Here is a 13,713-nt window from a genome sequence, read left to right as displayed (position 1 = left end):
ACTCTGATCACTACAGCCAGCTTGGCCTATCTGTACACGAAGACTGAGGAAGACCTCGGCTACGATTACCCTAGTAAAGCTCGTCTTACGAAGCTAGTCCATGCAGTGGAAAAAGCCTTCGTAGATCGTAGCTTACTGCTGGACGAGAACCAGCTGCTCTTTACGTAGAACAACGACAGGCTCATGCGCACCTCCGTAGGCGCCACCATTACCGGTACGGCGGAAGTGATGACTTGTGCTAAGCTCGTGGCCGCAGAAGAACGACGCATTGTCAAAAGTAGAGGTAAAGGTTCGGTCAGAGACACGCACAATAGGAAAGATACAGGAAAAGGCGCAGGTAAGCAGCGGAACGAGGTTCACGATCAAGGTTCGTCTTCAAGAATCACAGGGACCGCCGAATGCATAGGGAAACAGCATCAAGATGTGGTGGGTGAGCAACAAAAGGGCGAGGAAGAGATAAGGCGCTTCGGCTTGGAGGACTGGTGCCACGTGTTTCCCGTGTCAAACAGCCACAATAAATGGAGGTAGTAAGATTGGAGTCGTCGGTGGAACACTCATGATTGGCTTTTACCTTGGCGCCTAAATTTAGTTTGATTCCAACAGAGCCCGTTTACCGTTTTAAGTGGCATCCCTTCTGCCTAGACTGGTGCAATCAGGATTCGTGCATTTTGTGATCGCCAGCGTCTGCGCCTGCGCCTGCACCTGCGCCTATGCCTGCACGGTCTCGTCAGCGAGGTATCGTTGATGGCTCGCACGCTGTCAGCATCGTTCACTGCCATTCACGAGCGTGATCATGACTGGTCCAGGACGAAAGCTGTTGCGCACGGGCTCATCTCCTAACCACCCAGTACATGGCCTGATCGAGTAATCTCCATCCCCAAACCTGTTCATCATAAGCCGTCGCCAAGCCGGAGCAGCTCTTATAGCTAGCTGCCTTGATTGTGGTGTCTTGAGTGTCAACACGAGTACACAACGAGTGTCCGGCCACTTCTGAGCGATGCGACTGCTCAGATGGAACAACCAGGAGTCGATTGGCCTGACTCCAAACCTGGACGACGACAAGAGACCATCGTACGCCATTCTCTCCCACACCTGGGCCGAGGACAACAGCCAGGAAGTGACCTTCACCGAGGTTGAGACCGCCAAAGGCCAACAGAAGACAGGCTACGAGAAAATCCGGTTCTGTGCCGAACAAGCACGAACAGATGGAATCAATCACGTTTGGGTCGACACGTGTTGTATCGACAAGACCAATCTCGTCGAGCTATCAGAAGCCATCACGTCGATGTATCGCTGGTATCAGGAGGCGGTCAAGTGCTATGTGTATCTACCGGACGTGTCATGCCCACAGCAAGGCTCTGGAGGTGATGCGTATCCTCTCTGGGGGCCGCAATTCCACGCCAGCAAGTGGTTCACCCGTGGCTGGACGCTCCAAGAACTGCTAGCTCCGAAGACTGTCGAGTTCTACTCGTGCGAGGGGTCCTGGTTGGGTAACAAGACAACACTGGCCCGGCAAATCCACCAGATCACCGGCATTCCTGTTGATGCGCTACACAGTTCGTCTCTGGCTCAGTTTTCGACGAGCGAGCGGATGCGATGGGCGGACAGGCGCAAGACGAAGAAGCCCGAAGACCGGGCCTACAGTCTGCTTGGCATTTTCGACGTGTCGATCCCAGTGATCTACGGCGAAGGAGAAAAGAAGGCATTTGGTCGACTACAAAGAGAGATGCAGCAAGAATCAGGTGAGAATGTGCCCGTTGTGGAAGCGAAGTGGCCGAGTTAAGGCCAGCTCAACTCAACTGAATTGTACTGGATTAAGTCTAGCATTTTAGCTAATGATGTTTAGGAACCACAGCACACCCTAATGTGCACTGGATGGTGCCTCGCACCGCTAACCCTCTATTCACTGGTCGACAAGAGCTGCTGCAAGAGCTGGAGGACACGGCGCGCGATGCGGTCTACTGTCCCTGGGACCGCGATCAGTGCCGGATCGTGATCTCAGGTATGGGGGAACAAGGCAAGAGTGAAGTCTGTTTGCAGCTTGCTCGACGCCTGCGATCAGTGTAAGTATCCAGTCGGTATGACTAGCAATACCCTAACCAGTCTCGCAGGTTCTGGGCCGTGCTCTGGATCGATGTGAGCACCAGGGACATCGCCGAGCGGTCATTTCTGAAAGCTGCGCAGCGACTGTCTCTTCCGGCTGACAGCTGGGAAGACAGCCTGTATGCGATCACCAATCTGTCACATCCATGGCTGCTCATCCTGGACAACGCCGACGACCCCGAGACCGACTACCGCGACTACTTTCCCGACAGTCGACACGGGGTGATCGTGATGACCTCCCGGAATCAGGAGTGCCAGCAGTACGCTACCGATCAGAGTGTTGAACTTCCCGGACTGAACATACGAGAGGCGCAGGATTTGCTTCTCAAAGCAGCCCAAATCTCAGCCAGTCATCACAGCCGATACGCCGAGGACGCTCGAAAAGTGGCCCTACTGCTTCAGTCACACCCTTTAGCTTTGGTGCAAGCTGGTGCATACGTCAAGCGTGGTCACTGTAGTCTGGCTGACTATCCTCGAATCTACGAGAAACAGCGACAACGACTACTGACTTTTCGTCCGACTCAAGCTCGATCGCGCTACGGCGACGTGTATGCAACCTTTGAGGTGTCGGTGGAGATGATGGGAGCGATGGACACGCCCGCCAGTCAGGATGCCCTCCAGCTGCTGCCTCTCTTCGCCGTGGGTGGACCGAGTCACTTTCCTCTGTTCCTGTTCGAGGCCGGCTGGCAAGGCGCCCAAAAAGTGCCATCTGATTTGAACGACGAGACGGAGGACGAAGAAGTCGAACTCCTCACACCCTGGCATGTCGCTCATCTGCCTGCTATCTGCGACACGGCTGGCGAGACATGGGACGCGTATCGACTCGTGGAGGCAGTCAATCTCCTCAAAGCCTTCTCGCTAGTCTCGACCGATGTGCAAAGTGACTCAATGTACGTGTCTCTTCACGCTCTGGTCCATGCCTGGGCGCGTGATCGGCAGAGTCAGCATGACCAGCAGCAAGCCTGGCTGCAGATTGGTTGTCTAGCAGCAGTTGTCTTAGCTTACCTTGACATGACCAATGACCAAAAACGTCGAGTACAACCTCACATAGAAGCGCTGGTTGGCTGGCCTATTGGTAGCGTTGTATCAACCGGTCCCCCGACGTTAGTAGCGAGAATGCTGGCTCATTGCGGGTGGTATCTGCTCGAACAGCGTGCTGATACGAAGCTCTACGCGCTGCTGCAAGCACTGTTCGCCAGCCTGGGACTGGAGCGGCTCCAGGTCGAGCAGGCATGGATCGGTCTGTACCATTTAGCTGGCCAGGCCTCTCAACGTCACGGTAGAATACAAGAAGCAGTAACAGTGCTCGCAGAGGTGGTCGAGATCAGGAAGCGGACACTAGCAGTAGACCACCCTTCTCGACTCGCCTCCCAGCACGCACTCGCCAGCGTATATCAAGCTAACGGGCAGGTTAGAGAAGCAGTAACACTACTCGAAGAAGTAGTCGAGATTCAGAAGCCGATACTAGCGGTAGACTATCCTTTACGACTCGCCTCCCAGCACGAACTCGCTAGGGTATATAAAGCTAACGGGCAGGTCCGAGAAGCAGTAACACTGCTCGAAGAGGTAGTCGAGATTGAGAAGCGGATACTAGCAGTAGATCACCCTTCACGACTCGCCTCTCAGTACAACTTAGCTATTTACCTCTGTTACTTGGATAAGCGAGAAAAGTCACTGAGCTTAATGGCTGAAGTGGTTAGTGTTCACAAGCAGGCCCTGGACGAACTTCATCCTAGCCGACAGTCATCCGAAAAATGGCTAGCTCATCTCGAGCAAAAGGTGGCGGAGCTTCGACTCAGCTGAACTATACTTATCTCTTTCGACGCGTCTCCGCAGAAGCAAAATCATTTCTTCTGTGACAGCGCTCGTGATGTATTATAGAACCCATTTTATTTCGCCTCGTCACGCCTGACACGCAACACTACCTGTTCGACCCTCAGGTAGTCAAGGCACCAAGCTTCAAGTGCTCGCCAGACTTACTGTACTAGAAAAGCTGCCGTAACGTGATACCTGATAGAACGAACGGAGAAAGGCCAGATTATGGAAAGAATCAGATGGTGTTCGAGTCAAGGTGGTCTGCAGTTTGTTTATATTAATATATCTTATCTAAGAGAGCTTGCAGCAGCCTATTACCATGTATGCGCCTACAAGAATATGATAGCCACAAATCACTCCGAGCATACGCCTGCGAGCGGAGGTGGTAGAACCAAAGAGTGTGGACCTGTGCCTCGTTACAGTAGGAAGGCACTTCTGTAAGAACATACGCTCGTACAGTATGCTAAGTTCACTCCAAAAGACCAGGTGCTCATGAGGGTCGAACAAGAAACGATCGCCCACCTACTAATTATGGCAGGTCAGGCGAGGGCGAATCCTGAGCATGATGTTGGATTGAAGAATTGTTCACCGTAATCCAACTGTTCTGACTGTAGCGGAATTACCGCCGACGTATCCGCGCACCTCCGAGCGAGTTGTTCACCGTTTTGTACCATAGCATATAATTGTGTTGATACCGATCAAGCAAGAGTGCGAAGTTGACAAGAGAGATAGAAGTCTCAAAAGTGATTTGGAGGTGTGCTGGGAGACTTCGGCGGCATCCTGTAGGCATAGTACAAGCGTTTTAGAAACTACTTTAGGCATTGACACGCCCAGAAAAGTCTAAGGAGCCAGCATCGTTCGGCGTGATCGGGACATAACAATTTTCGACTCTTCTATTGCTAACATTTCTACCGTCACGATCCTATATTCATTTCGACGGAATTAAACCACTCTGTCCACATGAAGAGGTAGCACACCCTCCTGTCCCAGACTCCTCATATTCTCCTTCACGATGTCCATGCCTCAGGCAAGGACGATGATGAAAAAGAAGTAGACGCAGCTGCGCCTTTTCTGCTCGAAGCAGAAGATGGAACAAGAATAGAGACCGCAATCTCATTTGGGAGCTCTCAGCTTCGTCGACCTCAGCCGACTACTGACACCCTGCGGCCACGCGAAGCCGTCTCCCTGTGCAGGGCCCCCCAACACCTTCACACACAGTCCACTCCCCGACAACCTCGACAAGCCACAACACACACGCCCACCCATCCCCACGTCCACACGTCCGCTTTGCGATACCCAGATGTAGCTATCAATAGTTGGATAGGGTTTCCGCGTCAGAGAAACAGGTGGAACCACAGACAGACCAAAATCGGCAAGACCTGGATACTTCTGAAGGCTGACATTCATACTCAGATGAGCACCACTTGGACCACCAACACCAGCCCAGAAAACCATCGGCAACAAGTACAATTCCCATAGAGACCACGGAAACCAGGTTCAAGGCCGCTATGGCCATACGGTTCGAATCGTCGGTACACAAGATAAACATAACCACGACACAACAGTGCCAGCCATCCTAATCCCGCAAGCTCGTCTGAACAACCGGAGGGTCATCACCAGTACCTGGACTAGCGAAGCCGAGGGCGTGCCCTAGTCAGCCGTAAGGTCAAGGGACCAACACAGTGTGCAGCAAATCATGTCCATCCAGGCAGAGAGAGAAGGAGTGTGTCAGAGAGAAAGGTAAGAAGCCTACCCAGCGAGCCGAAGACATCAACGCAGTCAAGCGCCAAAGCTGAAGCCAGAACTGAGCTGTGGCGACGATCGCCCCCCGTACCCTGCGGTCCTTCCATAAGAGATTGTACTTGCTGCCTCAGACTTCCTACAACCAATGCCAGTGAGCAATGCTCATCCTTTCTGTTTTCTGTCAGCTTCGTAGTCGTCCAAATCCATCGTGTCGCAATCCGGTTCCTCTGCGTCCATGACCCTCAGCTCACCCATCCGAAGCCACGCCTGCCTCGCTCGCAAGATATGTACACCCTCCAACTTTTGGCTTGCCTCGATTGCCAGCTTGTGGATCCTGTATGTTATTTAGTGATGGAGGTGCATTCCCACAAGTCAATCAGTTTGTCCACCTTACCTCACTCCCGATCCCTCCAAACGACGCTAACCGCCCACTCCAACAACCATGAATTCCTCGATACCTGGTATGCGTGCACGACACGAACATGGTAGTCGAAACAACAAGAGGGTCAGTTCCTCAAAGATTCCCTTCTCCCACCGCAAGGCACACCAACAACCCGCTTCGGACACACACCCCAGCACATCACAACAACTCGACTCGTCAATCAGTGGGTGTTCTTACCCTTGCCTCGCTTCTGTCGACCGTCAGAAGCCTCACGAGCGCCAGAATTGGCTGCATTCCTAAAAGCGGCTTGGGCAGCGCTTCGAGCTGCATCTTCCCGCCTTTGCTCAGCTGCCAAGGCCGCTTTCAAGGTGACTGAATCTCCCTTGGTGCTGATGCCCAACGCCTCGCGTTCCGCCCGTCGTTCAACACGAGCTGCCTTCTCACTGGCACGTCTCGCCTCCACTTCGGGCGTGACGGTCCGCCGCTTGCTAAACTCCGCCCTCGCCCTCTTCTCCTGCTCTCGTGTGAGCTCCTGACCATCACATTTCTGTGACACGGTTCCCCCAGTCGACTTCTGCTCGTGCACCCGGCTGTGCCGTACCGACTTCTTCGCCTTGAGCTGTTGCTGCTTGGCAGCACGATCCTCCACTGATCGCTGTTGTGTGGAGCCCCTTTGGTGAGAGGGCATCTTCTCCTGACGTTCCTGCCTCGTCATCTCGATTTCCCAGCCCTGTCGCCGGCGGGAACGCGACTCCTGGATCTCTTCATGGTAGCTAGCGCGTGTGGCTTCGCGTCGAGGGGAGGGTCTGGGGTGAGGGCGAGGGGGAGAACTTACTTCATGGCGAGCAGGTTTGCTGCCGCAACAACCCATCTTGACCTGTCGACAGGGTGCAATGTAGACAGGAAGGGAGAACTGAAGCGGCGAAGAGCGGTGCAAGATATACAATATAGAAGACTTCAATCGCTGCCACCGAGATGACAACTAGCAAAGAATTCAGTATAGTACTCGTCGCTCATGGAAGAAAGAAAGAAAGAAGAATCAAGGAAGAGCAGATGCAAAGGCGCGCCTTTATGCCCTTCGCACATTCGAAATTTGCCCATCGATCAACTATAGCCTAATTATCGTGTGAGCACAATATGCTCAGACAGTGGTCAGACATCGTGATTCTTGAAGCCAGTTCCGAGGATCTGATTGGGAACCATGCACAGCATTTTGAGGACAGTAAGTCACTCCCTTCTGAAGGAAAACACATGTCTATCTGCCACGGAGTCGATCTGGCTCTGATCCTGACTTAAGGCCACAACCAACTATCTCTGATTGCAGATTTAGCTGGACCTGGCACTAGCTGTAAACTGGTATCAGTAGCAGCCCTAAGTGTTCGCATCGCCTTCGTCCATCTTCCATCAAGCTCGTCATGATTGGCAGCATAATGAGGCCTTTTGTGTGAAGTCTTGTCACATCTTCGAGCACATATCAACGCAAAAAAAATGGTACAATGAGTCACTCGTCGCGATGTCCTCAAAATTAACATGCTCGATTTGAGGATCAAAATATCTGCACCAATGATGTTCCTCAGTCATCAGGCAACACGAATTCCAAAACTCTAAACACGATAGCCAGACAAGATCCGCCCTCACAAGGCATTAGGGTCCAGCAAGGGTCCGAACCTTCTGCTTCACATGTTTTCAGGCAATAAGGTGGAAAAAGACGCCAAGAATGAAGTGCCTTCTTGGGACATGGCAGTCAGAACCTGGAACTTCAGGCAGAGAAGAGGGCTTCAGACAGTATGGCATGTTTGTACGGCACATATCGGTATTCAGATCAGTACGCTGGAATATGAGAACCGAATTGACTAACAATAGCAAGCATCCTTCTGAGGCTTTGAATTAAAGCAGCATTGCATCCTAGTCCACTACATCATGCTGTAAGTTGGTTAATACATAAGCAGGTAATAGATTTCCTAAGACCTTTCGTAGGCTCAGAAATTGGACTGAAGAACTGACACCTTGCTGGACTTTTGTATTGGTGATCTTGCTGGTAGAATTTGGTATGATATAGCGTCGTCTTTGTCGAGCGTTCACACTCTGAGCTGTATCTTCTATCCTTCAAGCAGATGTGTCTATCACAACTCACTATGTGGTACATAAGAACCCTGCTTCGGCGGCGCATCGATATGTGCCCACATCTGATACTGCACAGTATCCGCAGCAGTGACTTTTGTCGAATATGGCTTGTTACCACCCCCACCATAATCAAACAGAAAACTTGTCGGAAACAACGGATTGAATGTTTTCGCTTTGTGAATTGACGAGACCTCTTCTGGTGAAAGACTGATTCTCAGTGCGTCATTCATGGATTTGACGTGATCGACAGTCTGAACGCCCATGATCGGACAGACGTATGTAGACTGGGCAAAGAGGTACGCGAGGGCGATGGCCTGGAACGGGACTTTCTTTTCGTTCGCAATCTTCTCGATCGCATCACAAACTGCCTCATCACCTTCATCGATGCCATATGAGGCTGGTCGGGCATTCGGATCCTCTATCTGTTGTCGCCGTTGTTCCGAGGAAAGCAACTGCCCTCCACCAAGTGATGCCCATGACACAATAGCCATACCTTGATCTTCACACATAGGAATGATTTCCGACTCCATGTCACGATATGCTGCGTTCCACCGTCCTTGATACACAGAGAATGGTGTGAGACCTTTTTCTCTCGCATAAGCATTGGCTTTGACCACGACCCACGCAGGAGTATCGGAAACTCCTAGATAGAGTACCTGATTTGACATGACATACTTATGCAGATGTGTCATCACTTCCTCAACAGACGTTGCAAAGTCCCACCAATGCACATACAGTATATCGATATAATCAGTCCTAAGCTTTCTCAAACTGTCCCTCACACTGACATGCATTGACTTGGCACTATTTCCAGCATAATTCGTCTGGAACGGTTTGGACGCCAATTCATGCTTCAGATATCCTGAGGTGTATTTCGTCGCAACAACCATCTGGTCACGATTACCTCGTTCCTCCATCCATTTGCCGATAAGTTCCTCAGACTCACCAGCGTTGTAAGTATTGCTTGTGTCGATGAAGTTACCGCCTTGATCGAAAAAGGCATCCAACAGGACGTCGGCAGGCTCGCATTTTCCGAACGATGCGGACCATGATTCGCCGAAGGATATGCCGCCAATACAAATTGGTGAGACTTTTACTGCTGCTGTTGGGGAGAGGATGCGATGATAGCCGAGCGGTGTTGTTGGTTTTGGTATTGGTTCGAATTGAGACATGTTCGATATACTGTTTCTAGCGGCAGAAGCAATACGTGGATTTATTGAAGTTGTTCCTTGTTATGCCAACAGAAACAACTATGCTCGTGCTCTGTCGTGCTTCATATATGTTATGATTTCCTGCTATACCATGCCAAAATTTAGGCCGAAATTTAGGCCGAAATTTCGGGTGAACTTCGCCATGGTGCCAATCAGCCAAGAAGGCAAGCAACCTGATCGTACCTATCCAGCACTGTACCAGGCTCTCGTACTCATGACTGCAACGAAGTCGGTCCCGAACGAGACACTGCAGATATGTGCCTAGTACGTCGAAATGACGGCCAGAATAAGGAACACAACGGAATTGACAGTAGGCTTGACAAACTCGATCATAGAACAAGGTACAAGAACGCTATGCAGAAGTCATGCATGGTCTGTCTATAAGTCCTGCTATCGCATCAGAGATCTAGCACGACAGCAATTGCACCCACAATGGTTCCAAGAATCAACAAGGCCGTCCTCAAATCGTTGTGCCATTTCCACCTGTTGATCAGGGCTTTCGCAGTCTTGTACTTTGGATCATCACTCTCCCTTTTCATTGCGCCTTGCTCGTGGCTAGCATAAGTGATGCACAATGGCTGACTAATAGGGTCGTTGTATGGTCCTGCAAGACGTTTCGAGCGAATACTGAGGGCACCGTTCGTGCGACGAAGTAAGGTGAGAGCCCATGGAACACCAGAGGCTGATGCGATGGCTGCGATGATGTACAGGTATTGCAAGGGTATTCTGAGATTAGGAGTGACCACGTTGCCAGCTAGTCGAGCATGAATTAGTACAACAACCTCATGTATGACTTCAGCACGACAACCAAGATTGCCATAACAGTCATTGTGGTGCGCCCTACCTTGATATGCCAAATATCCAAAACTCAATGCATTGACCAGACAGCAAGGCCGAGAAAATGCTGCACCATCGACATATTGATATCGCCATTGCGCTAGCATGACTGCTTCGTCACCAGATCCATATTCGACAATTGCAGGCACAGTAGCTCGCGATAGTGCCCACGTGTAGCCTAGTCAGGTTGAGTAAGCATTGGGAAGTGGCGATCTTGCTTTTAGATACCTGGCTCAAGAAGATTGTGTAGAAGAGCTGTGATCAAGAAGTCACTCACCAGAAAAGATTCCGGAAGACGTAAGACCTGCCACTTTCGCCAGGAGTAACAATTTTTCGTTACCCATCTCTGCCGGTCTTGGTTATCGTGCCTGCAATGTCAGTAAAGTGACGGGCGAACGGTATGCGCTGACAAAAATCTTGATACAAGGTACCACTTGTGTAGAGCGAAGTCGACCACGAGCACCATCAACTGAAGACGCTCATCATTATACCCATTTATGGCGAGCTTTCCAGAGGTCGTTTCATCCGGTATTGAGAGTTTCGGCGTCTACAAGCTGAAACTTTAACGTCAGCATTTCAGGCGTCCAAGATTGCGGCTGAACTCAAGCTTTGTGAAGCAGTGGTAAGCACAATCGTAGGGCTGGCTGCATCTTCAGCCCGTCAAAAACTATTGGACAAAGGGTATACTGACCGCTTGATGGATTTACATGAGCTCAAGTATCGGCATTCTGAACTGGCTTTGAGTTTCGGGATTGGACGACAACACGAGCACGTGGATATTTCTGACGTGCATAGCCGGAAACTTTCTCCTATTCCACCTGAACCCCTTTTCTTGGTATCCAGTTTGTAGAGTCTACATTTGTCCCCTGAATGTCCATAGACTCCGAAGTAGCATAAAAAGGCTCGGGTATGCAAAGCCAGATTGAGTTACCCAAGACCAACAGCAGGTTAGGGCACGACCAAAAACCTTGATAAAAGAGCTATAATCATTTTTCATCGTGACATGGGCACTAAATTACTGTAGACTGTACCTGTTCATACGCGATGAATCGAGCTGAGTCATAGTCCCGTTTCCCTTCTCCATACCAAATTCACAAATTCCTCCACATCTTTCAATAGCGCTTCTGGTTCCTCCATGGCCGCAAAATGTCCTCCCGTTTCATGTACTGCGCTTTGAACCAGGTTGCCAGTCGTCGCGACCCAAGCTACAGGTATAGGAATGAGTTCTTTCGGAAAATAGCTGTATCCGAGAGGTTTTTTGAGATGCCAGTCAGGATGGTCGTGTGGTTTCGCAGCTGGGCCGTAGGACTGAGGAGAATGGAAGGCTTATGTCAGTGGGCGAGCAGACGAAAGGCAGTGAGTGGAAGCGTTCAAGAGTCTAATTAAATGCAGTCGGATAAAAGCAAGCAGTACGAAAGACACAAAAGAGGTTAGGAAGGGCAGAAACTTACATGACGATATGACCAGAGGTTAGTATGCATGCACTTTGTCAGCCAGTACAACGTGACGTGCTCGAGAATTGTCTGGATCGTTGGATCCTTGTCGGTCCAGTCCAGAAACTTCTCGCCAATCCACGCCAGAAGTGCGACAGGATTGCTTGCAAGCACAGCACCAATGGTAGCCGGCCTTGTTGCATGTTCCATAGCATAAGCCGTACCAGTTGCTTTCCATTCCTCTAGACGTCTGAGACCTTGTTTCTCAGCCTCGGAATCAGGATGTCTGATCCTGGTGTCAGGTGGTTGACTCATGGAGCACATATTCAAGTGCACAGCTATGCAGGCTGAGTGCTTGGCTCCCATCACACGAGCGACACGCGATCCAACGTCGCCGCCTTGGACGACATAGGCAGGAAAGCTGAGGACGGATGTGACCAAGGTATCAAGAACGCGCGCGCAGTCGGCGGCGTCAAAGTCTGTCAACAGTGAAGATGGAAGAGTCGAGAAGGTATAACCTGGTAAGGAAGGAATTACGACATGATAAGGAAGTGTTTCTGGTGTATAGCGTTCTCGTAGAAGGGCGAGAATACCGAAGAATTCTGTAAAATTACCTGGCCATCCATGAAGCATGAGAACAGGAATTGCGTTTGGCTTTGCGGAGAAAAGAGCGGCGAAGTGAATACTGAACGTGCCGAGCTTGTCGTCTACTTGAGCTTTGAAATTGGGAAATGAGTTCAGATGACCTTCGACTTGCCGCCAGTCAAAGTCTGTCTCCCACTTCTTCTTGGCTTGGGATAACCAGTCCAGGCGCAAGCCAAGGTGACGATCGCCGTTTGGAAGAGAATTTTCGTAGCTTTGCGAAGGTAGTGGCGTGAGCTTCAGGAAGTCCTGAAGCTGCTGAAGATCAGATTCAGGGAAGGTAATGGTAAAAGGCTTTATTGAGGAAGAGGTCGTAGGTGGTAGCTTTGAGAAAGATGAAGATGCCATGGTATGTTTGTGACAATCGACGTGTCTCAAACGTTGTCTCCGATTATTCTCGCAAGGCAACGAACGAGGTTCCAGGTATACTGACGTATAATGGTATAGACTGGATCGTCAACCAGCTTGGATGAAGGAGGGAAATTAATCAGTGTCGCTGTGATGGCATCAGCGTGCAGAAGCAGACTCTCCCACACCAGCTTGCATGACGAATCGAAGCTAAGCTGTTCTGGGACGCGTGGAAGTCGTGTCAGGATCGACGCGTCGCGCGTCTAGTCTCCCAGCATGCAGCTCTACATGGATCTGAGCAGCGAATCTCGATATTGAGCACGAACAAACTTGTCAAGATGCATGCGTAGGTACTCTTCGAGGACAGCTTGGAAGTGACAGTGTTCCGTACGTGTCAGGTCGACGACAGCAGGCTCACACCTATGCCCAATGCACAGATTCCCCCTTAGTCAATCTGGACGCCATTCCCCTGCCGTATCCGCCTCAAAGTACTGTGCCTACTCTCTCAGCAAGACTGTTTTCACCGCGGAACGAGTCTTGTGAGTGGATCATGTTGTGGGCATGCCCTTTTGTGGTCGGAAGAGTAATATCTACGCATGAGACAGCTCCCTCCGTGCGAGGATGAGCGGATATGTAGCGTTATGTCCCGACAACGCAGAGGAGCGTGAGAGGAACCCTTCAGCTAGACGTAATGATGGGTGGTGTTTGTGGAGTAGCAACAATAAGCAGGAGCAAGGAGAGGCGACCAAGCAATCGGCCAGCCAAAAGGGTGATCGCCGCAGAAGTCGCCGGGGCCATTACGATTTGACGAGTACTCCGTACAAGAGCCAGTCAGGTGCGTGGGAGGACTCAGCCGTCCTGCTTGCACCTACCGACAATGTGCTGCAGTGTTGTCGATTTTGTATACCACAGACTCAAGATATCGGCCACCCCATCAACATGCCCGGATACAAAGACGAATCGTGGAGCATAGCCATGCACTTCACCCTCAAATGCACGTGCTTCGGAGGTCTGTAAGTGGATGCCCGCGAAGTCGGAGATTCGTACTCCATGCACTACATTTTCAGCCAGATAG

At 50.9% G+C, this 13,713-nt stretch overlaps 5 protein-coding genes across 5 annotated transcripts; 1 reads left to right on the top strand and 4 right to left on the bottom strand.

Moving 5' to 3' along the window:
* Nucleotides 1-997: 997 nt before the first annotated feature.
* LTR64_008443 (uncharacterized protein) lies at nt 998-3,906 on the top strand (the record flags this gene model as incomplete). The annotated part of the gene is made up of 3 exons (XM_064902756.1): nt 998-1,742; nt 1,847-2,063; nt 2,112-3,906. 3 exons carry the CDS (start codon nt 998-1,000, stop codon nt 3,904-3,906), a joined length of 2,757 nt encoding a protein of 918 aa, XP_064750895.1.
* A 2,357-nt stretch (nt 3,907-6,263) lies between these two features.
* On the bottom strand, nt 6,264-6,883 carry LTR64_008442 (uncharacterized protein; the record flags this gene model as incomplete). The annotated part of the gene is made up of 2 exons (XM_064902755.1): nt 6,264-6,816; nt 6,879-6,883. The coding sequence occupies 2 exons, from the start codon at nt 6,881-6,883 to the stop codon at nt 6,264-6,266; spliced, it is 558 nt and encodes a 185-aa protein (XP_064750894.1).
* A 1,283-nt stretch (nt 6,884-8,166) lies between these two features.
* On the bottom strand, nt 8,167-9,339 carry LTR64_008441 (uncharacterized protein; the record flags this gene model as incomplete). The annotated part of the gene is made up of 1 exon (XM_064902754.1): nt 8,167-9,339. The coding sequence occupies one exon, from the start codon at nt 9,337-9,339 to the stop codon at nt 8,167-8,169; it is 1,173 nt and encodes a 390-aa protein (XP_064750893.1).
* Nucleotides 9,340-9,776: 437 nt separating this feature from the next.
* Nucleotides 9,777-10,559, bottom strand: LTR64_008440 (uncharacterized protein; the record flags this gene model as incomplete). Its single annotated transcript, XM_064902753.1, has 2 exons — nt 9,777-10,393; nt 10,493-10,559. 2 exons carry the CDS (start codon nt 10,557-10,559, stop codon nt 9,777-9,779), a joined length of 684 nt encoding a protein of 227 aa, XP_064750892.1.
* Nucleotides 10,560-11,274: 715 nt separating this feature from the next.
* On the bottom strand, nt 11,275-12,638 carry LTR64_008439 (uncharacterized protein; the record flags this gene model as incomplete). Its single annotated transcript, XM_064902752.1, has 3 exons — nt 11,275-11,523; nt 11,667-12,166; nt 12,263-12,638. 3 exons carry the CDS (start codon nt 12,636-12,638, stop codon nt 11,275-11,277), a joined length of 1,125 nt encoding a protein of 374 aa, XP_064750891.1.
* Between the last annotated feature and the right edge of the window lie 1,075 nt (nt 12,639-13,713).

Source organism: Lithohypha guttulata (assembly GCF_036872675.1).
Source record: "Lithohypha guttulata strain CCFEE 5908 chromosome Unknown scaffold_9, whole genome shotgun sequence".
NCBI classification, from domain to species: Eukaryota; Fungi; Ascomycota; class Eurotiomycetes; order Chaetothyriales; family Trichomeriaceae; genus Lithohypha; species Lithohypha guttulata.
Note: the sequence above shows the minus strand (reverse complement) of the source record. Positions and strands in the feature narration are given on the sequence as shown.